The sequence below is a fragment of the Sinohyriopsis cumingii genome, chromosome 1, assembly GCF_028554795.1.
Source record: "Sinohyriopsis cumingii isolate HCF-2022 chromosome 1, ASM2855479v2, whole genome shotgun sequence".
In the NCBI taxonomy this organism is placed as follows: Eukaryota; Metazoa; Mollusca; class Bivalvia; order Unionida; family Unionidae; genus Sinohyriopsis; species Sinohyriopsis cumingii.
In genome coordinates this window covers 179,338,551-179,364,688 of record NC_142961.1, presented here as the reverse complement: position 1 = coordinate 179,364,688, position 26,138 = coordinate 179,338,551, and the positions used below count along the sequence as shown (strand labels likewise).

The 26,138-nt window shown below is 34.8% G+C and overlaps 1 protein-coding gene across 13 annotated transcripts in view; it reads left to right on the top strand.

The window, feature by feature from the left end:
- Positions 1–26,138, top strand: part of LOC149808475 (echinoderm microtubule-associated protein-like 2) — a 175,666-nt gene that overhangs the window by 81,148 nt on the left and 68,380 nt on the right. For 10 of the 13 annotated variants that reach the window (XM_089977894.1, XM_089977845.1, XM_089977877.1 and 7 more), the window contains 3 exons: positions 16,442–16,501; positions 21,300–21,325; positions 25,622–25,748. In XM_089977894.1, the coding sequence (XP_089834020.1) occupies positions 16,442–16,501; positions 21,300–21,325; positions 25,622–25,748 (213 nt within the window). Of the gene's footprint in view, positions 1–7,046; positions 7,085–16,441; positions 16,502–21,299; positions 21,326–25,621; positions 25,749–26,138 lie in introns of those variants that run through there. The other 3 variants (XM_089977860.1, XM_089977922.1, XM_089977912.1) reach the window with 2 other exon arrangements.

The following is a 26,138-nucleotide window of genomic DNA, read 5'->3' as shown; positions in this document are numbered from 1 at the left end:
ACTGTTAATGTATATGTATAGATTCAGTACTGTTAATGTATATGTATAGATTCAGTACTGTTAATGTATATGTATAGATTCAGTACTGTTATTGTGTATGTATAGATTCAGTACTGTTAATGTATATGTATAGATTCAGTACTGTTAATGTATATGTATAGATTCAGTACTGTTATTGTGTATGTATAGATTCAGTACTGTTATTGTGTATGTATAGATTCAGTACTGTTAATGTATATGTATAGATTCAGTACTGTTAATGTATATGTATAGATTCAGTACTGTTAATGTATATGTATAGATTCAGTACTGTTAATGTATAGGTATAGATTCAGTACTGTTATTGTGTATGTATAGATTCAGTACTGTTAATGTACATGTATAGATTCAGTTCTGTTAATGTAATTTGATTATCAGTTAGTAGACAAAAGGCTGTTTGTTTTCAAGACTAACAGTGATAGTATACATGTATGCAATACTCAGGGGACAGGTAGTTACTTGGGCATGTATCTGTTTCTGTGACCACATTCAAGGACAGTGTAATAACAAACATGCTGGCCTCGACATTTTGTCTCCACTTGCTTGCCATAGTGAATGTTGAAGTTATTTGTAATTAAACTATAGCTGGATCAGAGAAAACTGCACATATTTTTGAATGTACAATGTCATTAATAAAATCAAGTTTGTTTCATATGACACTTATATCAGTATAAATATTCAAATAAATGCAGCACATTCATAAAAATTGGTTGAAAAAATGATGAAATTATACACATTTGAATTTGTACATGTTATATAGTGCTTGTGAACATGTTGCTTAATTTCTTATAATATCTGGTTGGTCCTAAATGGAAATTGTGCATATCTGATATCCAGTATGGCCACATTGGCAGTCATCTTGAAAATCTTGTTATTGTTACTTCTAAAATTTGGAAAGGTCATAGCAGCATCATGTTGACACCAAAAGACTTAGACCCCTACAGTAGCCTAGTGGTTAGAGCGTCTGCCTTGGATGCGGGAGGTTGCATGTTCGAAGCCTGGCTGAATAATACCAAAGACTTGTAGGTACTACCGGTAACAGCTGCCTCGCTAGGTACTCAGCTTTAAGAGGTTTAGTGTTAGGACTGGCCTGCCTGGCATCAGGATAATGTGACTGGATGGGACATCATGCTACATGTTAGTGGCATGATACCCCAGTGCTAGACGTCACTATAAACTGACACATGACAGACATTGTAGTGATGTGACTGAAAAATTGTTAAAGCTACATAAAAAATCACGCACATAATGTCTTCTTGGTCCAGAATTAAAATAGTGCCAATTTGACATACACAGCAGCTAATTTAAAAATCTTGTTATTGCTGATGAATATTAGAAATGGTTTAAGCAGATATGAGTTAAAAGGAAGAATGTTCGTAGTTTCAATTCCAGGAAGTTCTTTTTGGTCAAGAGAACATCAGTCCTTTAGAGGGACTCTCCTTTTAATTATGTATTACAACTCCCTATAAAATTCGGGGGCCCCGAGTGGTCTAAAGCGCTCTAAGTTACGAATCACTGCCATCTCACCTCTGTCTGTGTGGGTTCAAGTCTTGGATTCTGCCAATGTGGGTATGTGAGAAAGCTTGCCAATAGCTTCTTGTCAATCGTTGGTTCTTTCTGTTTTTTTTCCGGTTTCTTCCTCCACCATTAATACTGGCCGCCATGCATAGCCTATCGTGTGCTGAAGAATGGCATTAAACCCTACAACAACAACAACACTATAAAATTCATGTATAATCCAGTTTAGATGCATGCTGAAAGTGGGGGCCTTGGGTGGCTGATGGGTCTAAAGTGCTCTCTTTGCTGATCACAGCCATCTCACCTCTGTCCACATAGGTTTGAGTCTTAGGCTTGCCCAGTGTGGGTATGTAAGAAAGCTTAGTCAGCCAGTAGTGTCCCATGGCTTCCAGGTTCTTATTGGAGCTCTCCTGGGTTCTTCCTCTAGTTATACTGGCCCTCATGTATAGCCTATCTTGCACTGAGAAATGGCATTAAACCCAAAACAGCATGCTCAAATTTAAAAGCATGTTCCAATATTGCACTGCATTCTGACAACACAACAGGACTGACATAATATACACCAGTAAAGTAGCAGCAGTGTTGATCCAGTAGTCCACAACATGCTGGCTATGCAACAGGTCTGGTCAAATATTTCTCTGCGCTGTGCATATACAGCATAAATTGACAGTATTCCAGTGTTTTAGCTCTACAACATAGACTCAATATCACATGCTGTTTTTGCTATAAAACAGCACTGCCCCCATTATCCCCAAAACAAAATGACCTGGCATTCCAGATTATTCTGGAAGTCCTTTAGGGATGGCCCAGTATGCCATGGTAATAGCTATACTTAGAGCCAGGCCTGATATCCCTGTGTAATCTTGCTAAACAACAGGGTTGGAAGATTATCCTCTTGTGTTTTTGCTATACAACCAGAGTGTCCAGTATTACACTGTATACAAAAGAACTGGTCCATATCCTACTTTATTATATTCATATAAAATTTCTACCTAAGAATAAGCCAAAATTTTACCGTAAAATCTCAGAAGTTAGAAAACAATACTGTCAGTTTCTGATCCTGTACTACTCTAAAACAAGACTGGAAAACTTTTTGTTGAGGTTTCCTAGTTACAACTGAATATGCATGATTAACTATTCCTTTGCCTCGCTTGACAAGTTTGAACAATTTGTGCATTTGTCCCCATCGGAGTATCTCACAATATCCCATCAGTGACAGTTCAGATGCTATCAGCCAGGCCTCATATAAATGTTCCTGGTGAAATCTTCTGTAATGCAAAATTTGATGGCTGCACAATTGCTATAAATCATATATTCCAGTATGGTTCTGCTGCCCACCCACCCCTTGTCTCAACTCTTTAACAGTGAAAATGAGTTACTGTTGCTTTACTGTTGCTGCACACGCTTCGTTCATAAAAATGATAAGCTTGCCTAATATCCCTGTAATCTGTCCATACAGAAGGGCTTGCCTAATATCCCTGTAATCTGGCCATACAGAAGGGCTTGCCTAATATCCCTGTAATCTGGCCATACAGAAGGGCTTGCCTAATATCACTGTAATCTGGCCATACAGAAGGGCTTGCCTAATATCACTATAATATGGCCATTCAGCAGGGCTTGCCTAATATCACTAATTTGACCATACTGCAGGGCTTGCATAATATCACTGTAATCTGGCCATACAGAAGGGCCTGTCTAATATCACTAATCTGGCCATCCAGAAGTGCTTGCCTGATATCCGTGTTATCTGGTCATACAGCAGGGATTGCCTAATATCCCTGTAATCTGGACATACAGAAGGGCTTGCCAAAAATCACTGTAATCAGGCCATACAGAAGGGCTTGCCTAATATCCCTTTAATCTTGCCACACAGAAGGGCTTGCCTAATATCCCTGTAATCTGGCCATACAGCAGGGCATGCCTAATATCCCTGTAATCTGGCCATACAGAAGGGCTTGCCTAATATCACTGTAATCTGGCCATGCAGAAGGGCTGGACTAATACCCCTAAGTAAATATGACCACACAACAGGGCTGGACTAATATACCTGTGTAATTGGTTCACACAGTAAGTTTGGCCTAATAGCCTTGTGTAATCTGGTCAAATAACAGGAATGGCTAATTAATGTCCCTGAGTAATCTGTCCACAGCAGGGCTGGCTCAATGTCCCACTGTATTCTGGTGATACAAAATAAAAGTACATAAAAGAACTTGATTAACTTAAGACAGTTGAGGATGACGCCCTATTAAATATGGATGAAGATACAAACGTAAACGCATCATGGAACAGTTGTTTTCAAAACATGCTGTCATAAGCTTAAGGAAAGATGATAATATGAAGCATCCAGTTGACCCAGTTTTCTTGTTCTTCTGCTTTTGTATTTAGCTATTGGATTGATTTCAGCCAGGTGAGCCTCATTTAAATACACATGCATTGTTTCCTTCCCGTGTCCCTTCTCTGTTACTCACCTGTAACTTCTCATTGTATTCCTTTGTTGGTACTACCGGTACCCTTGTTTCCATTCTCCTGGCCTCCTTGTTGGTACTTCTGGTGCCCTTGTTCCATCTCCTGGCCCTGTGCCTTTGCACAACTGCCTAATTCCACTTGCTCTTCTTGTCTCCTTCTCTCTTTATCTTCAGGTAACGTCCTATCCCACCCATAAAGCGTCCTGTGGATTAGAACCGACGTGCATTTTTACCTCCTTGTTCAAACACATGAGAATTAGCACACTCCCACGGACCTTTCATCGGCATAATGGCAATTAAGTCATTAGGTCAAGTCATACACTCACATCAAAATATTCCAACACGCTTGTTCTTTGATAAAGGCTATAACAACAATAATTTCACGACTTCTGATACATACACGCATATCCCTAATTCTCAATATAGTAAACTATCAACATCAACAATATTCCTTTGCATTTCCTACCTTACAAATTATAAAAGACACATACAAGTACAAAAATGCCTAATTATATGTGCACAAGGCCAACAATGCCTAATTCTGCATAATCCACACGATATATTCAAATACAAACAAATTCAAGGTCTAACACTACTCACTGTTAAATTCAGTTACGCACCATGACACAACATCGTAGCAGATTACACCATCCAGCTACATACATTAAACTTGAATATTACTAACTTGTTATACGCTACATTACGACATGTTGATAATTAAGCTATACATGGAAGATTAAAGTTCTGCTAAATTAAATGCACATAATGTATAAGTCTTATGACACCTAGTTAGGATAGTGAGACAGATTTGGGCGAAGATATATTTCCTTAGAAGCTTTTGTTCCAAATCTCGTCAGAAGTTCCTAGAACTTTCTTTTTGCCCTTTTAGCAAGTGCACAGCTTTGGCACTTGGAGTGCAGTCTAATATCTCCAACTTCCCTATGATCTGCTTTTGCTAAGCATCCAAACAAGCGCTGATTTTGTCACAGTGAATATAACAGAATAATGTCTGGCTGCATGAGAAATCTGAGCCAAATTTTGACTTAGTTCTGATTGGATACTGGTAGTCTCTTTGAAAACTGTCAGGGGTAGAAGGACTGATATGTTATAATATCGGATTTCTGGCCTCTAAGCCTAAGCTGACCAGTGACATCACTGCTGTTTGCAAAATAAACAGTTTCTCATCACCATGGCAAGGTTCTCTTTGAAGTAACCACGAATTTGACTGTAACACAATGGCTAATTCACTGGCAAGTAGTTACTTTGTTTCAAAATCGGTCTAAAGTCGTAATATTATATAACATGTATCGACATTACCCAAGTACTTTGAAGTACGAATTCTATCAAAAGACATTTATAAACATGAGACATGAATTGTTAGCAAATTTTCTCACACAACGTGACAATACATAATCCTGTTGACTGTTCAGCATAAGCAGTTTCTTCTAACCAGTTGATGATGGATTCGTTATCGATTTATCAGCATTTTTTTCTTTCCTTTTTGAAAATTTGTGAAGTATTAAAAAATTGAGAATGGCATTGATTGTTTCAGAGCTGATTGCAAGGGAACAAGCATGGATTTTCAAGTTTCTACCTGTGAATACTAATCCATTGGTAATTGAGATCTACTTATACTAATTTGTTTGATCATCTTACAATAATCTTTTTCATTGGCAGTCTCAATTTTAGTCCTATTGCTCAATGCATTGCATCATTTTATATTCCAATAGCCAGACTAAAGTAGATGTCACTAACCGCTATTGAGGTAACAAAGTTGTGTAAATTCCCATTCAGATTACCCGTTAGTTTATTAAAGGATGCAGTCATGGGCAGAATCACTTCAAAGCTCCACATCGTTTCTTTATTATGAAAACCTGCACAGCGCTGATGTCATCATGAGATATCCTCCAACTCTGCTTTCACGGTTGTATTTTGGGTATACCTTTTGTGAATGCCAGGGTTGAATGAGATCTTTGTTTATGGTATTAGCATTTTCATATGAGTTAATTCCTTAGTCATTGTCAAGATTGTTGTTCATTGCTATATTGATGTTACAGTTATTAAAACCATTACACCAAGCTGAAAATGACATAGGGATTCGGTCATCTATTGACTGTAGTATAGTTGCATTATCACCTAAGTTTGGTTAATAAGTTTATGTTGTTGGGAAATGAAACATGTGGCTCTCATCTCCTTATTCATTTTATTTATGCTATTTCAGGATGAACTAATTTGTTCTTTTGATTTATTTATATATTTGATGCATATGTTTGTTACTATATAAATTAATTAAAATTTTAAAAACAATCCAATAATTGGGAATAAAATACATGTACAGTAATTGTGGGCATTTTTCATTAAATTCAATTGAATTTTGTACTTAACATCCGGCTCTGCTTTACAGACCTGTTATGAGTGGTCACCTGTTTTGAGAGATCATTTTTTGTTGGTAGAAGGGGTAATCTCTCAAGACTGATCATGTTGAGTTAACATAAAGAACAATGACATTCTGCTTTATGTTCATTTTTAATGTTACATGTATACATTTTCCTTTGTCTTTTAAACTTTCTCTCACAAATAAAAATAAAAAATAAATATAAAGACATATGGTATTGTTATCTGACGCCTATCTAAAGTTCAAGAAAATTAAGAAATTGCAATTTAGATTACCAAAGCTAATTAACTTGTAACTAAGCAGAGATCTGTCTTGTATATGCTATTAGATACCAACCATGTTTACTTGCTGATAAGTCATTTCAAACTGCAGACAAGAAAGATCTGATCTATCATAGCATAATGTGCCTGCTGATTAGGGTCTGTGATTTTTGTTTTCCTAACAAACTGCAAAGACCCAGATCTGCTGGCATATTATGCTACGGCAGATCTGGTTCTGTGCAATTTGCAGGTGAATTTGTCTTATAAGCAAGTACATAGCATAGGTGTTTCTTTTGTGTATTGACAACAGCTGTCAATTATGAATAACAGTACTGATAAAAATCTATAGTCCCAGTTCAGCTTTCCTAGTTAGGCCTCAAAGCAATGGCTTCCAGAGATGATGAGTGGTAAGTATTAATCTCATTAGCTATAATTTTCCTTTTCTTTGATAAGAGATTTGTATGTTGATCCTTGTCAGCATTTTAGAGCAGAGAAGTTAACTTGTAGATCCCATCACAGCTGGTTTTAAGAAGTGAGCAATACATTTAGAAAACTGATTAATCTATACAACGGGACTTAGATGGGATGGGAGTGGAGGAAATGGTAAATTAGCAAGCCAGGTTTTCATGTTGATGGCTGTGATTTATTGGATAATATTCTGATGAGATTTCTTCACATGGCATGAGTATTGAACTTTTTCAGGATTTTTTTCTTTTTTTAAAAATACTTTATATAAAAGAGAAGGCAGTGAAGAAAAGTAAATAGATGTAATAAATTAATATGAATTTCATTGTACATGAATTTCATTGTAAAGGAAAAAAGCTTGATGGAAGGTGGAACTGTTCAAATTTGACACTCAGTTCATTGTTATCGGGTACAGTTAATGTTTTTGTGTAACGCTTTCCAGTGAATCATGGGTTCAGCATTAAAGCTCAGGCCTTCTTGTTTTATCAAACAATAGTATTCTTATACCCTTCCGTTTGTACCCTCCCCCTGCCAATTTTAAAAATTAAAAGCTTCCGGAATTAAAAAAGTGCACAAAACACAGTTCATTTACTGATTCATAATTTCTAACCTGATTGTTGCCGAAGGGTCCCCGACACGGTCAAATATTGGTGTTTCAACCCAAATGGAAGTTCCAGACGTATTCAAGCAATGAGACTGCTCACTGTCGATTTCAGGTTTCTAGAATAGCCTACTGTTATTTCATTAAAAACCGGTGTTCGCTGTCCATTTCAGGGTCCTAGAATAGCCTACTGTTATTTCATTAAAAATGGGTGCTCGCTGTCCATTTCAGGTTTCTAGAATAGCCTACTGTTATTTCATTAAAAACGGGTGCTCACTGTCCATTTCAGGTTTCTAGAATTGCCTACTGTTATTTCATTAAAAACGGGTGCTCGCTGTCCATTTCAGGGTGCTAGAATAGCCTACTGTTATTTCATTAAAAACGGGTGCTCTCTGTCCATTTCAGGTTTCTAGAATAGCCTGCTGTTATTTCATTAAAAACGGGTGCTCGCTGTCCATTTCAGGTTTCTAGAATAGCCTACTGTTATTTCATTAAAAACGGGTGCTCGCTGTCCATTTCAGGGTGCTAGAATAGCCTGCTGTTATTTCATTAAAAACGGGTGCTCACTGTCCATTTCAGGTTTCTAGAATAGCCTGCTGTTATTTCATTAAAAACGGGTGCTTGCTGTCCATTTCAGGTTTCTAGAATAGCCTACTGTTATTTCATTAAAAACGGGGTCATCTGCATCCAATAGTTGTAATGTCCAGTTAAAATATTTCTAAAAGAAATTGAACAAATAAATAGGAGGAACTCTTTGTTGTCAAAGAGACGAAAATCCAGAATTTAAGGAGTTAATTGAGATTTTCAAAGACAATGAACTACATCACATCTCTTGCTTTTAAACATAGATTGCCCCAAGCAAATATGAAGACCCAGTGTTGCTTAAGAAACTCCCATTTGGTTTGAAACACTAACAAGTTGACAGTGTTTGGGACCCCTTGGTGACAATTGGGTTAGAACTTATAAATCACTGAATGAAAATGCTAAGTTTTGTGCATGTTTCATATCCTTGATGCCTTGTTTTTAAAATTGTTATGGTGTGGGGGTGGCAAACAAACAGGATGGTGTGAAAACACTATAAATATGGCATACACATGAATGATACCTTGAAGTTTATCTCTCCCCTCCCCCCCCCCCCCCCCCCGGCATTATTAATGTCAAACTGTTGATAAGGGTTTGCACTGTGAATTCTATTGGCTACACATCACTGCTTCTACTGTTGCCCCAGGGACACAATATAGCAAGAATGTTATTACTATGAAACCTCTAGAGACTGCTCGAAATTGCTCTAGACCAAATTAAATTTTGTTGCTGCCTGAAAATGAGATACACGCACATAGTTAATGAAATACATTTTGATAAAATATTGGTTACCATTGAAAGTTTACAATAGAGGTGTGATAATTATTTCATCAGGTGTATGTTTAGGTGTATTTTATTTCATATGGCTTCAGATTGTTTAAAGATGGTTGGCTGGTCACATGTTCTGATTAAGTTTTGGTTTTATATGGTTCATTTTAGTGTTAAATTAACATTTGGTACAAAAATATATTTTAGTTTCAGAGAATAGGGATTTTTAATGTTATAGGACTTGAATGTTTACAGAAGTTCAGGAAGACAGATTTTGGGACCTGGAAATTTTCATTGCAAGAGGATTTTTAGTGTTACGACTTGAATGTTTACAAAAGTTCAGGAAGACAGATTTTTTGACTTGGAAATTTTCATTGCAAGAGGATTTTTATTCATACACAACATACCATCTTAGGATCATACACAAATGCTAAAACACGGAAAATAATCCCCATCTTGAAATTATTAGACAGGTTTAAGATAACAAGCAGCACCAGTATAAGATTCATGTACTCATGATCACATGATGCAAAATATGTTCAGAGTCAACTGCATATGAATTAGTATTTCCGCATAGGGCCTAGACAATAGTTTAGAGTGAGGTTCACAGTATCTACCCCCTGGGGAGGGATTGACGGGGTTATTATGGAAGTTGGTTGTTATGGTCCATATTGTATGTTTTACTGACTAATAAGCTACAAGCATTACTTAATGTTTATTTTTGAGATGTTGTGCATGTTAGAATCCTAAAATTGATGACATATGCATCTCTGTTAGTACCGTCCCCACACACTGGCCTTGGTTGAGATTTGGCATCTAGCTTTTGACCACAAAGTTTTTGTTTGCTATGTGCTTACTATATTTCCTGAAGTCATGGTACTTGGCGAGGGGCCACATCTTGATAAAAGACCAAGTATTTATTTACTTTTTTGGAGAGGTCTTGTGGGTTCACTTTCTTTGTACCGCAAAACAATTGTTTTCTTTTATGATGGATAGAAGTGGGACTGTCATGAAAACAGAGCAAAAGTATTGTTTTCAAGCCATTTGGTAGCTGGAAATCAATAAAACAAACAAAAAATAATTATCCCACCAGTAGTGCTGATTAAAAGTTGAAGCACAAAATGTGAAGATAATATATTGCATAATTAATATTTTGTGATAAAAGAAGTCAGCAGAATAAATATCTTGTAACAAAAGCAGTCGGCATTTCATAGTCCAGATCACTTTAGTTTCAGTTTATTTTGTATGTGTGATAATTAATGTTCATTGTGGCTGTTAGAGACTACTGAAAGTTTTATTGAGCTGAGCTCTGTAATTGTCATTGATTACATTCTGTTTGACTTGAGCTGAGCTCTGTAATTGTCATTGATTACATTCTGTTTGACTTGAGCTGATATTGCACATATTCAACAGAAACAAATGAGACTTGTTTATGAAATGTCTATGTAAGGTTGGGTTTTATGCAGTGGTTCATTGGTTATTATGCCAGACTTGATACCAAAAAAGTGCTGGTTTGAATCCTATTGGGACCATGGTACAGATACCCAGTTTTGCACTTTGAGTGCAAGATTGCAGGTTTCTAGCAATTTTTATCTTCATGTGTCAAATCATGACTGTTGTGCATCTACTGGGCACTGTTTTTGTCCAGGAAAAACTTTAAAAAATATGTCTGCTGCCATTCTTAGTGCAGTGGCTAAAGTCACCAAATAATAAATGTTATATCTGTCTTAAACAACATATCTCGTGATACAGACTTTCAAAAGTTTGTGATAGTCTTTTGACTTCCAGTGTGTTTTCGAGGTTGGGGGCACACCTACAGCTACAAAAATTAAACCCATGTTCAGGTTGAATTGATGGCAGAAAGGACAAAAATTATATAAATACACAATTTGTCATTTAATTGCTAAATTAAACAGTAATTCCCCCAAAATTGGAATTGTTTTAAGAAATGCTGTTAGAAAATAAGTGAAACAGAAGAGGATCCAGAACATAAAATTCTGTAGTACTGCATTTTTCAGGTGAATCAGATATTGAGACATTTTACTATTTTCATGAGTTGCTTAAGCACTTTACAAAATATTTATTACAACAATGCAAGTGTCCATGCAAATACAGTAGATCCTGTCTTGAAAGACCACCTCTTCTGCCAAACAATAATTGTGGTCTCTCATGACAGGTCATAACATTACGTAATGAATATATTCATGCATCAGGAATGTGGTTTTCCAAGACTGTTGGGTCTCATAACAGTGGTCTTTCACTGGGCAGGTGTTATCTGTCCCCCAAATCTGAAGGATGGGAGACAGTGTTTTCTTTTATGTGTATCGTAGGTGCAACACTGCATCTCAGGGTAAGGTACTTTATGCAAGTTACCCTGCATGGTCTTGATCTTCATGTGTTGGTGTTGTTTGGCACCAAACATCTTCATAGCAAAGATGCAATATCAGACATATCCATTAAGATTCTGACGGTCTGTATTAAGAGCCTCAGCCACTGTAATTAGACTGACAGAATAGCTAGAAATGGTATTTATGTACATATTAAATGAAGGGCCTGTCATTTTGTAAATCTCTCTTATTGGAGGGTTAGCTTGGTTGCAGATTTTAACTTTTGTTGCTAGGTGACTAACACCAACATTTAATACTTGTCAGTTATCATGCTGAAAAAGGTGTCATGTGTTACAGCTAGCACTGGGAACTGATTCAGATTCAAAGCTTAGTGATTGGTCCATCATAAGTGATCAACCATCAGTTTTATAATCAGTTGGATATATTTTCTGTCTTTTCAACAGCTGCTGTAGCTTAGTATTAAATAGATGAAAGCTGTGTTAATTAGAAGCTGTTAGTCTGATAATTAGTATTAAATAGATGAAAGCTATGTTAATTAGAAGCTGTTACTCTGATAATTAGTATTAGATGAAAGCTGTGTTAATTAGAGGCTGTTACTGTGATAATTAGTATTAAACAGATGAAAGCTGTGTTAATTAGAAGCTGTTACTATGATAATTAGTATTAAACAGATGAAATCTATGTTAATTAGAAGCTGTTACTGTGATAATTTACTTTTCCCCAAATAGATAAAAGGCTTTTTTAAAAAAAAAACTAATTTAAATCTGAATATTGAAAATCATAATCAGATGGTAGGTCTTTTGACTTTCCAACCAGTCATAGATTATTTTGATTGACCATCACACTACTAGTTAACATGTCAGTGATACAGTTTGGTGTTTATGTAAATCCGTATTCATCTTAAATAAATTAAAGTGACTGTAGAACATAAAATGTCAGCAACCTCAAAAATAGGTTACAGTTTAAAATTGTCAATGTCATCTGTAGCAGAAGTTCTTTGTCATCTGTTTTTATAGTGAATTATTGGATAAAATGAATAATTTTATTAGTAATGGACCTGGATACATCCAGTAAATCCTAATTTGCTTCAAATTGGGCAGCATAAACTCACTTTTCACTTCTTTTGTTTCAAGGTTCCTTTTCAGTGGAAGTCCTGTAGATAGCAGTGTAGATTTTGTTAGTTATGATGTTACAATTATCACCAAAATTGACTACAGAAAAAAAAACTATCCTTTCACCCCACCCCCACACTTTCTATGGGAAAGCTGATGCTAGATTCAGTGTTTTACTTTGATTATTAATGTATTGTATTAAAACAAGATCGGGCAGGGAAAATCTGATTAAATCATTGCAAGGTAAAGTTAACTTTACCATTTCGGTCTATTCTGGTAAAATTACAGACTCTTAGGTGATCTTTTCCCCTTATTTACCCCCTATTATGGACCCTGCTGTTAATGGGAGTCTCCAATGTATGTTCATTTTTAACATGAGCAGGCAACTCCTCATTTTCATAACGACAAGTATATAATATTCTATAATTAGAATTTTTTTGTTGACCAGCTGTTTGGATGTTGACAACACATATTGGTAATGGTTGATGAGTGTTTTTGTGCTTGAATTGCTTATATTCAGCACATGGTCTGAGATTTGTCTGCCGAGGTATAATTGGCATAACATGAAATGCTAAAAGATGGAGTACTCTACTTCTAATGAACCAAATCATGTTTCTTCTGACCTTCTATATTTCATGCTTTCTTTTATTGAAAATGGAATATCACTTTAAAAAGTATTTAGTATTCTAGTTTGTTGCCTTGTGTCTGGTAGCTTTATGTACTGCAGAGATCCTATCTTTTAAAATACAGAATTTTAATTTGATTAGAAACTAACTAATGGTGTCATATGATCATAGGGCATTGTATTTCAATAACACCTTTAAGTAATTAAACATAATTGGTATAATGCAATCTTATTTTATAGCATGCTTAAAGAAATAAAGTTGTTACATATAAAGATTGTGTTATTTAAAAAAGAAAAAAAACTTTAGTACTAATTGCAGCAACAGCTGCTACCAGTTCTATTTAAATAGGAAACTTGTTTGCAAAACAGAAATAAAATGAATTAATTCCTGGTAATTTTGGTTTATAATAGTAAGGTTTTCTATCTACGCTAAAGCGACATATGAAAATACGTGTAAATTGTGAAAATAATTACAAATGCAAATTACGAATGCATGATGAAGGTTACAAACCATGTGTTAATAATTTCAGAAAATACTCATTTTACAAAGGAAAAATCCCAATTCCAGGGACAGAAATCCAAAATTTTATTGTTGGAATCATCCATGTGACTTGTAATGCAATAGGGCAAGGTCTTTATGAATATTCATCTTGATATTTGCATTTGAACATCATAGACTCTGATATGCTTGCTTGTAATACAACAGATCTTGGTCAGTATACTTACATTTGGTGTAATTTTTTATATGTGGTTTATTTCCTTCATGGGGAGAGACTCTGAGGAACTGATCAATCACGTCAGCAGTGATTTCTAACAAGACCTAATTAACTGCACACACTATAGACTGAGAAAACTAATGATGATTTAGTTGAATTCTATCTAACTTCAGTATCTAATGAACTTAAGGGCTCAGTTTTTAATATATAGGTTAAATTCAATGTCATCAGCACTCAAGTACTTGAAAATGTTGTCAGCAAATTTTCACAAATCCATATGCAGATTAAGAGAACTAGAAGTAGTCGAGTCATCCTTGCCGTCTGTCCCCCCCCCCCCATTTCACTCTCTGGATTGTTTGCATTAGATGGAATTGCATGTGATCTATTAAACATGACCTGCCTTATGTACCCAGTTACAAGTCAGGTCCAACTGCAAAACAACATAGACCTGATCTTACATTGAATAATGTGCAGGCTGATAAGGGTCTGTGTTCTACTAATTACTCCTAACAACCTGCACAGAACCATAACACAATATTTTTTATGGCAAATCAGAGAATATTGCAGTTTGCTTTAGACTTGACTTAAAAGTCGCAATATACAGTATATATTGGTGATTAGCACCCTCTGGAGGCACAGGTCTTATCAGTTATGCAGGGCATATAATTAAATTGAGTGAATATTGAAGACAAAATAAACACATGGCCACATGCTGCATCAAAACAGAGAATGTATCTGATATACATAAAAAGAATTAAAATAATGAAAACAAAGGGATAGAATGTATCAGTTTACGCATTGTGTAGCAGGGGTTTTTTTTTCACTTCAGAGTCACCCCAAATACTTTGTTTGAACTTCTTGAGCTGTTTTTACTTGCTTCTCTTTTCCATCATGCACTTTGAAGATCCAAATTTGGGTAAATTATGAATAATTTGATATGGTAATTAGTGATTTGTAATGCAAGGTTTTGTGTAAGACGTATTATTGGGGCATTGATGCAGATGCCTAGAAATCAACCAAATGCGTAATTGTGCATGAAAATTATGCATCAAGTTTTCAAGACCCTCCCTTATTAAGAAAATTTCCATATTTTTAAAAAATGATTTGGGAGGTGTTTCACCCTTCAATTTTCAGTTCAAGATTAGATCCTGGTTAACAAAGAAAGTTTGAAATACCCCATTAGTATTAATCTTAAAAGACCTATTGAGCAGAAATGGGGAGAGTTTTGCCAGCAGAAATTGTATTATGATATAAACATTTGAATTATTTAGACATCATTATATGTGTCATGATAAATGATACTTTTCCCAAAGCTCATCTCAAACATTTTACCATATGCACACCTGATTAATACATCTTTTTATTTGTTGGTGACAGGGATGACTTTACTGACAACAGTTGCATAACAGTTTCACTTTTTTGGACACAATGTGCAATGCGAGTAGATGGATGGAATCAAAATAAAAGAACAGTAATAGCATTAATAAATTTTAAATTCTATACTAATTGTTTAGGGCATCATCAGTACAATAACATGATTTGTATCATGTTAAGTTTAATAGCAGATGGTCATAAGTTCTTGTGAGATCCAATGTCTTTCGGCTATCAAATCTGAAGCATTCGTATAAAGTTACTGTACTGTATTGAATGCATTACAATATGTATCAATATGTATTGCTACCCAGCTGAACATTTTGAAATTCCATATGATACCAACTGTCCGTATGATTTTTTTTGGTCAATAGGTTGTATTAAAGCAAATAACATGTTCTACAAGCTGTTGCTTTCTATTGGGGGTGGGTAAAAAGATTGTGTATTTATGTTCTAGGTTGCAGCTAAAGCATAGTAATTATTAACTTTCACAGATGGATGATGTTGACACATGCATGATGTCATTGCTTATGATCGCTACAGAGAATTATTGTCCATCATGTTAGAAACGTATAATTTACTTTATCATTTATTTGTCACTGCTGTCTCTCACTGTTACTGTGTACACTAGGTTTTGTAAGAGCACTATTTGGCAGAAGCTTGACATATCAATCAATTTGTGTTCATGTGTATATTGTGTGCAAGTCATTAATATATATATATATATATATATATATATATATATATATATATATATATATATATATATATATACACACACACACACATACACACACACCCTAGATTATCGTATATACTCGCTTATATGATGGGGCTAACTGCAGAGACCCAGATCCGCCATCTCATAATGCGATGTGATCTCTATCAGCTCTGGATTTGTGGAGTTTGTATGAAACAAACAACATAGACCCTGATCTGCAGGAGGATTATGTTATGGCACATCAGGATTTGTGTTGTTTACAGTTGAAAGAATAGACAGTAAAACAACTTGTAAACCTTTTTACTTTACCTCAGTACAAGTCAGTCGTTAGAGCAAGAGGTCTCATTTTTTTATATTTGTATTTTCAGTACAATTCACGGTGTATTCTTTAGGTTTTGTTGTTGATATGCATTGTTTTTGTGTGTATAACCCGAGTTTCGTCTCTGTTCCTGTAGACGTAGCTCTTCACACACAAGTTTGTCAGCTTCTACATCCAAGGCATCCAATTTGAAGGGGTAATATAGATAGCTGCAGTGTACCTCACAAAGTTGTGCTTTTTACCCGACTAGTGCATATAAACCTATCGAGTACAGTAAAACCTGTCTTGACGGATGAATGATCTTGGGAGACCGGGTTCTCCATGTGCAGAATTGTTCATTGTATAGTGTTATGATCTGTCATGAGAGACCACCTTTCTTGAGAGACCATTATATTTTTGGTATAAGTAATGACCTTTCAAGACAGGTTCTACTGTACTGTTGTGTTGCCCCAGAGCATTCATATTTAGCAAAGCCTACTTTACCTAACCCATCTGTCTTCAGTTTGCTGGTGATTGGTCAGCTGGTGACAAGTATCACAATGTAAGCAAAAAGTTAGTACATTTTTGGTCTTTTATGCAAGGAACGGACCCCAAAATTTGTTATATTCATTTCTGTTTTTATGATGGCTTTTTCATCCTGAAGGTTGTTATATATTTCTGTGTAAGCCTTTGCAGTTCAGATGACAAATATTTATCAAATAATCTGTGATATTTAAAAATGTAACTCTGGAATTTATTTATTTTTCAAAAATTTGGGAAAGTGACATACATCTCTTCTGACCAATCTCCATTACTGCAGTACTGAGAATATCTTTCATTTCCATCATTATATTCACCAAAATGCTCCCCTCTACCATATGTATCTCTGCAAGTCTAGTTCATCAATATCGAGCATATTGCTTTTGGAAAGCATATATCAGCATGCATCGTTGCATCAGATGATTGTAAGTGCTACTTATCTGGAAAGTTTTTTTTTTCTTCATTTTTCTTTCAGTTATATATATGCATGCATTTCAACCATATTTGCTATATGAGACATGATGGGCATTGCCGTGTGCTTTTTGTGAATTTGAAAAGAAATGTCACTGTTACTGTCAAAATTTCAAAATTGAAAGATATTGATGCTAGTGTTGTGTTGCTTTTTTCTAATTTTAGGATAAGTATTGATCAACATTTATATTCTCATGAGAAACTAATAATTGCTACAGTGTGTATAATGGGTATGCTAGATAGAGAAACTGACTTATAATAATGAGCAAATGCATCGTCAGACATGGGACAAAACTACAGCCGTTAAATGAAAAGTGAACTATATAATGGTGTACAAGTTAGATGAAGCAGTACTGCTCCAGAAATGCCATTGCATAGTGCACACGCAGATCTGGTTTTGTTTACATTGTTGGAACAAATCAACAGTACAATCAGACACATGAAGCAGCAACAAAAATGTCTATATTGCTTGCATTTCGTACTGGACTTGTACATTAATAAATACAGTAGCTGGTACTGGACTAGTACATAAATAAATACAGTAGCTGGTACTGGACTAGTACATAAATAAATACAGTAGCTGGTACTGGACTTGTACATTAATAAATCCAGTAGCTGGTACTGGACTACTACATAAATAAATACAGTAGCTGGTACTGGATGTGCATGTGAATAAGTACAGTAGCTGATACTGGACGAGTATGTGATGAAATACAGTAGCTGGTACTGGACTTGTACATAAATAAATACAGTAGCTGGTACTGGACTTGTACATTAATAAATCCAGTAGCTGGTATTGGATGAGTATGTGAATAAATATAGTACTTGATACTGGAATTGTTCATTAATAAGTACAGTAGCTGATACTGGACGAGTATGTGATGAAATACAGTAGCTGGTACTGGACTTGTACATTAATAAATCCAGTAGCTGGTACTGGACTAGTACATAAATAAATCCAGTAGCAGGTACTGGATGTGTATGTGAATAAGTACAGTAGCTGATACTGGACGAGTATGTGATGAAATACAGTAGCTGGTACTGGACTTGTGCATAAATAAATCCAGTAGCTGGTACTGGATGAGTATGTGAATAAATCCAGTAGCTGGTACTGGACTTGTACATTAATAAATACAGTAGCTGGTACTGGACTTGTACATTAATAAATACAGTAGCTGATACTGGACGAGTATGTGAATAAATATAGTACTTGATACTTGAATTGTTCATTAATAAATACAGTAGCTGATACTGGACAAGTATGTGAATAAATACAGTAGTTGGTACTGGAATTGCACATAAATTGTACATAAATACATTAGCTGGTACTGAACAAGTGAATAAATACAGTACTTGATACTGGAATTGTACATAAATACAGTAGCTGGTACTGGACGAGTACGGGAATAAATATAGTAGTTGATACTGGAATTGTACATAAATAAATGGTTTTTTTTTCGGTTCAAGCAAACCAGTTTATATCCGCTGGGAATACAAGAATCTAAGCTGATTTTTTATAATGAATAATACATATTGACACATATAGCATTTTAGACCATTTTCATAAAAATTGCCTTAGAGCCCTACAAATTATATACATGCATTGCTGGTACTGCCATTAATCTATCTGAATGTCATTTCAAATCAGATTATTGGAAAAACTTACTTTGCTTCGTAAAACATAATAAAATTTGCTGAGACAGCCTGAATGGATTATGCTTTTAGAAATCATGTTTTGAGTAAATGTGTGCGTCTTAAATTTCAATTAAGAAACAAATTTAAAGTCTTTAAGAAGGATCCATACCTTTTTGATAGTACAGGCAAAAAAATTCAGCATATGTCTCATCTGATATAATTTGCAGTCATTACTTGTGTGGTGATGGATAAATATGTTGTTTGCTGTCTCTAATGATCATTGACCACCAAGACCCATAGCATTATTATATTCACTACACTTGTGTATAATCAACACTAATTTAATTGTGTATCCCACTTTCAGGTAGATTTTGACTAATTACTCATATAATTCTTAGTTCATTAGTGACATGTATATAATCATATATATTAGCCAGAAAACATTTCTTACACCTTGTTTGTTACTCAGAATTACATTCTGTCTATCTGTTAGCTCAGTTGATAGAATGTCAAACTCATAATGCAAGGGTCGGGGTCGTGAAACCTGCCTAGGATGCCTGCCTCAGTGTACCCTTGAGAAGCCATTTTAAGCTCCCTCTCCTTGGGATGTAGCCAACAATGTGTTAAAAGTGCTGTTAAAACGAAATACAAAAACAACCTATCTTTATTTTTCTTTTGTCGGGAAGAGGGTGGTGGGCTAAAGAGCTAAAATAAGAGAACCAGTCCCAATGTAAACAGGACCCAGGGAATTTAGTTTACTCCATAAAATTGTATTGTGATGAATTTATTGATTTTAACAAAACCAGTAAAATAGCAAGCATCCAGTTTCATCATAAGGGATGGATTTTGTTCATGTAATTAATCTCTTGATAATACTGATAAATAATGAAATATTTTTGCATCCAATGAAGATAATTGTGTTTTTCACTTCGATAAAACAGTGAAGATAATTAACAGTCGGCTGTTTTATTGTAATAGCATTTTTTTTATTTATGTGCCCAAAAGCCATTTTGTTTGAAGAGTTTTATTTTTCCCTTCCACTATGGACATAGACTAAAACTTTGTGTTAGGCTTGTAATTGCATTACTACATTTTTTGTTTCAGGATATTTCACTTTGAATGTTCTTCCTAGAGCAAGGTTTATGGTACATTGGATTATCAGTTTTTAACTAGGCTACAATCTATTATCTTTTCAATTCATTTTATGTCCGTTATGGTCATGCAGAGGCTATTTATACGACTTAATACAGCATGCAGCACGATTTTTTACAAACTATGTTAATCAATTTTAGCATTATCTTTGTACAAGTTTGTTTTGGCCATTAAAATACCATTATTATTAAACAGAGCTGATTTTGCCCACTTATTAAGTATAACTATTTGCTTTCATTTCAAGTGCACATCAGTTTATCAGGCAAAATGTCCACAACAATGCCTTTGTTATGGTACTCATGGCAACTATAGATATGCCATTGGTTTACATGGAATATTTGGCTCTCAATTTTATTCTTCTGAAGCTTATGGCACACAGTCTGCTCTCAGTTACTGTGAATAGTTTGTATTTCTAATATTAGACATTCTTTTATTTCTCTTCTAGTCATGTAAAGAGATATAACTCTTAAGCCTAAGAGGATATTATGTAATGGTTACCTCCTTTGATGTTTTACTGCTTCTCTGTACAGGTATCCGCTGACTTAAGCAAGTTTGACTTGCAGGAATTTTTGCAAATGCAATATATGATTTTTTTATGTTTATTACTTTTTAGTAAAGACTAAAATTAATGAAATTACTTGTCTAAGACTAAAATATTAGGATCTGTTAATGGTTAAAATGAAAGACAGTAAACTTAATAGAATTGCTTATTTTTCAGTGCAAAGTAACAGTAGTGAAACCAAACATTTAGAGTTATGTGACTGCTCCTGAGAATGCAACTAGTCAGGGGGTAGATGTATAATGGTTTAATTACAAAATATTTTTATAATTTGTAATAATCAGACAATTTTTGTAAATATTTGTATCAGTTCTTCAGGTAAGAGATGGCGAAAAACATTCAGATTTCACATTTTTAGATGAATATTGGAATTTGGTTATGATTATAAAAAAGAACAACATGATTATGAACATTTTTTAATCATGTATGTTTTCTGTTTGACCCTGTTTAATGTACCATATTTCCCTAATCCTTTTATGGGGAAAATGGTAATTACTTAGTAATGTTCTAGTATCATAAATCTGGTTTGAATAGAACATTGCTATATCTATGAAACTAACATCTTTTTGATACCAGTACGATTTCTCATATAAAAATATATAAAAATTCTATTAGATTTGTCTATTTGTAAAATATTTTTATTTATTTTCTCTTTCAGTATTAAAGAAGCACAGTGGAATGAAGGTAAAGAGTGTTATAACTAGCTACTGTATTTAAAGAGTGTTAAAAATCCAAATCATACACACACACACACCTTAGTTCTATTAATTCCTTGCTATTGGTGTTTTCTCCAAGCAGCATCCTTGTGGCATTTACTGCAAAATTGTGCAGATTTTATGTATACATTGGCAACATGTCATAAAAGATGCACACAAATAGGCATTCTTCATGTGCTCTGTGTTTTGGCTATCAGGCATGTCCACTGAGTCAGTGGGATTTTATTACTTTGGTGATGTGACAAACTTTTCAGTGATCGAGATTATTTCATGCTTTGATAGAGCTCTAGGTGAGTGAATGAAAAATATATTAAGAATGTCTCACTTTTTTGCACTGACTACTTGTCATTGAAGGTCATAACTGCTGATGGTCTGAGATTTAAAACACACAGAAGTAGAAGTCATAGGAAATGTTTAAATTTCTTGGCATCTGATACAAGAGCCAAGAGTGATAGTTTGACTATCCAGGCATAAAGAATGTGCAAGAATTAGAGATGTCAAAATTTTAGAAAAGTCGACTGGGCACTCACCAATCATAATGATCGGTTACCTGGGTACCCAATCAAAGGGAAATTATATTAAATGTGAACCTGAACTACTACATGCCAACCCCCCAAGAGGTATAAGCGTTATATTGCTAATATGAGTGGCAAAAAAACCGAATAAAAAGAGTAATCTATATATTACATGCCTTAATTACAGAAAACCATATGAGAAATGTGCAATTTTCTGCTACCTGGATCTCAAGTTAAAATTCTCGTCACAAATAGGTTAAATCCATATGGATTAGTACAAGAATACAGACAAAGTGATAAATTATTGATGTACAATCACTTTAATCTGCGTCACATGTTTAACTTTCACTCATAGGTCATAAAGTCATGTCCACAAATTCTTAATGCTGTTTTAGATCAGAGTGAATTCCTCTTTCAAAATTTGTAAAGCACTGTTGATTTGTCCTTTTCCTGATGCAACATGTTCATCATTTTATCAAAATCCCTCTTCTCTAACATTTTAACATAGTCTGTTTCACTTGATACTATTTGGCAACATGTTTTTTCAATATAGTCTGGTGTGTATCAAACCATAATGAATCTGTGACGCATGATTTAAATTTTAAGAAACCTGTCAGTTTTCTTCAAAATATGTTTTATACAGTTACCATAAATAGACAGAAAAGGAAACTGTTGGCACAGAAGATCAGCAGACGTCTGCGATGGATCACTGTGACATTACATGAGTCTTGAACTGTACTCGCTATTTTGTGTCTCACCTGCTTCAGATGTTGCCAGATAAAATCTTTCATCTGAACTTGGAAACATGTTTTTTTATATGTTTTTATTATTTTTCTTACATGAAATAAACAGGTACCCTATAGCTAATTTTATTTACCTGGTTAATTATGATCAAGCGGGTCCCCCGGTATCGATTGACACCTTTAGCATGAATATGGAATGATTGCACTACTTATGTCCCAGATGAAAAAGGTGACTTCAGAATAAACATGACAAAAAAAGAATGCAAGATTTCATTTTGTTCACAGATCTGCAGCAGCTGCAAAACAGTGCTAGAGCCACATTATGTGTAGTCATTTATTTCCTTATATATCTCTACTGTAGGAAGTATTATACTGAATAAGAACATGTGGCAATACAGTAATTTTGTATCAAAGAGCCACATTATGTGTAGTCAGCTATTTCCTTATATATCTTTACTGTAGGAAGTATTATACTGAATAAGAACATGTGGAAATACTTGAATAGTAATTTTGTATCAAAGAGAACTACAAATATATAACTAATAAAATAGTTAAAGACCTTTAAAAAAAAGTACAAAGCCAACATAAACTTAAACTAGGGTGCCTTTCTTGGACAGCTGGAGAGAACATGGTGCCATTTTATGTATAGTTGGGACTTTGACAAGGGACCTAATTATCTGTAATCAAGAGCCTCAGCTTTGCAACTAACTTAGGGTACAAAATGTATATATGTTGAATGAAAACCTCTCGTAAAATTGATAAATTACCCTTTTAGTCTGGGAGTGAATTAATCTTTCAAGTGCTGAGCATGGCACATGTCATGTCATTCATAGAGGTCCTTTAGCACTTGCCATTTTTCAGGTTAGCAACTATTTACACATCTGAGTGTTCAGCTTGACATGAATGTTTGTGTAATTAAATTTGATTCGTATATTGGACCCTGGAACAAGCATTTTGTCATACTTGTACTATTCATTTAGCAAAGAAGTTTTACAAATGCCTGGTTAAAATACAATGCCACATGGAAAGCTCAGAGTGGATGTCTCCTAACATGATCAGGTACTTTAATTCATCAGATGCTGGCTGATAATAGAAATGATGACAATGATTTTGACAGCATCAAAGTAAACAAGATTATTGGAGCTAGGAAAATGTTATTGGAAGTGTCAATGATCCTGAAAAAGATGTTGAATACAAGTCTGATGTACATGCTGTCTGAAAAGAAAATATGCTGGGCAGTTCATTATTCATCATTGTTTGAAAACTGAATGGCGAATACCACGCCTATAGAATACATAAGGCTACTTTTTGGAGAATTTCTTGCATTGGATCATAGATCTAACGAATCATTATGTGGTTCAGAAAGTAAATGAGGATAACTTGGTTGACAGAGCTGCATAAGAAAATGGATGTCAATCACGCCTAACAAATCTTTACTCTTTTTAGTGATACTGGTCATAGACCAAGGGAGCTTTTGGGATGTTTTTTTTTCTTCTGTCAATGCCATAAAACACAAAATAACTTTAACTGACTTTTTCAGATGTTTACTTTGTCCTACTTAAAATTGTGCCACTCGGACATCCAATATGGCTACCACAGAGGTCATCTTGAGAATCTTTTACTTGTCCTATAGAAGGTCATATTAAAATGGGTTTTTTATGATGCCTGGTTGATCGTGAATGAAAATGGTGCTGATCTGACCTTCAATATGACCACCACAATAGCCATCTTGAAAATCTTATTACTTCTACTTATCCCAGTTGGTTGGTCATATTGACATTGTGCTTTCATAAAAAAAACTTCTTATGTCTAGATGATCTTGAAGGGAAATGGTGACAACCTGATAAGCAGTATGACAACTATGACAGTCATGTCAAAAATCTTGCTACTGTTCATGCCACCAAAACAGAAAGTCATATTGGCATGGTGTTTTCATCAAAAGATGTCGTAAGATGTCCTGTTGGTCCTAAGGTAAAATGGTACTGACCTGGTATCCAGTATATCTACATTGATGGACAACATCATGTTATTGTTGCTCCTCTTAAATGGAAAGTGATTCTGACATGGGGTTTATATCAGGAAAGTTCTTTTGGTGTCCAGTTGGTCTTAATTGAAAATGATGTAAACTGACCCTCAGTATGGTCACTGTCTTGGCTATCTTGAAGATATTGTTATCTCAGTTCCTTCCAAAATGGATCATATGATACCTAGTTGGTTCTAAATGAAAAGGGTGCAGATCATATATCCAGTATGATTGCTATGGTGTTCCTTTTCTAAAACATGGTTTTGCTACTCCCCTTGACTCGATGGTCATATAGACATGGGGTTTTTACCAAAAGAACACCAGAATGCTTCCAATGACACTAGCACTTCTAACAGGTAATGAAATTTACAGTTGACTGTCTAAGCTCATAAGTGGACATGAGATGACATACTTGAATAAAGAACAAGAAAAACTGCAAAGTTTTGTGAAAATTCATTACAGACTTGATGGGGTTTAAACTTGCCTCTGGTGTTCCTGTACTGGATGCTTATTGACAGCTATATATTTTACAACTATGATTTTCCAAATTTGGATTTAAAACTACCAAAGACTGAGCCACTTAAGAATACAGTATTGTTTAAGATTAAGATTTAAGATTATTTAAACTTTTTTACATAAAAAAAGAAACAAAAACTACAGAAGAAATACAAAGGTCATTTCTAATTTTACCTATGATTGCACCTGTACTTGCATATATGATGAAGGTACATGTGTGATTTGATGATTGTCATAAAATTCCGACTCCAGCAGTCATTTTTCATATAGGGTTGGTCTTTCTTTTATGTACAGAAATTAAAATATAGACAGTTTAGAATCGGTGCATTTTTCATTTCTGTTCACAAATAATTCAGCACTGAGTGATCATGTACTTCAAAACTACATAGCACAAGCAACAGTTGAAACAATTGATAACCGAGTCAAATAAAGATGTGCTGCTAATCATTTGTATTTCATTCTTTCAGAGGAAGGTTTCTTGAAGATCTACATGAAGGGGAGGCCTGTTCAGTTGTGGGCACCTCCATCTGTCACGAACTTCAATGCCTCTAAACCTGACGACCCACCCAATGAAAAGCTCCTACTTGATTGGGTGTATCCTGTACAGTCATATATGACAACAGCTAATAGTTTGATTGGCTAGCAACATAAAATTGATTTAAAATTCAAAGATAAAATGTATTGATATTTATTGCTCAATAAAGATATGACATTTTCAGCAGTATGTTTACACATCCACACACATTCTCAAAAGGAATAAGCTATGCAACAACAGCAGGTAAGTATTATGTCATTAAAATGAGAAAATTAGCCCCTCCACCCCCAGAAAAATGCCTACATATTTTAGATGCTTTGGATATAGTAATGATGTAAAGTTTATCTGTTGTATACAAAATTTTGTGATAGCATGCATTTGGGACAAGGAAGAACATAATTGACTTCAGGGTCAAAGGTCATTGTAACTGAAATAAAAAAGTTGTTTCT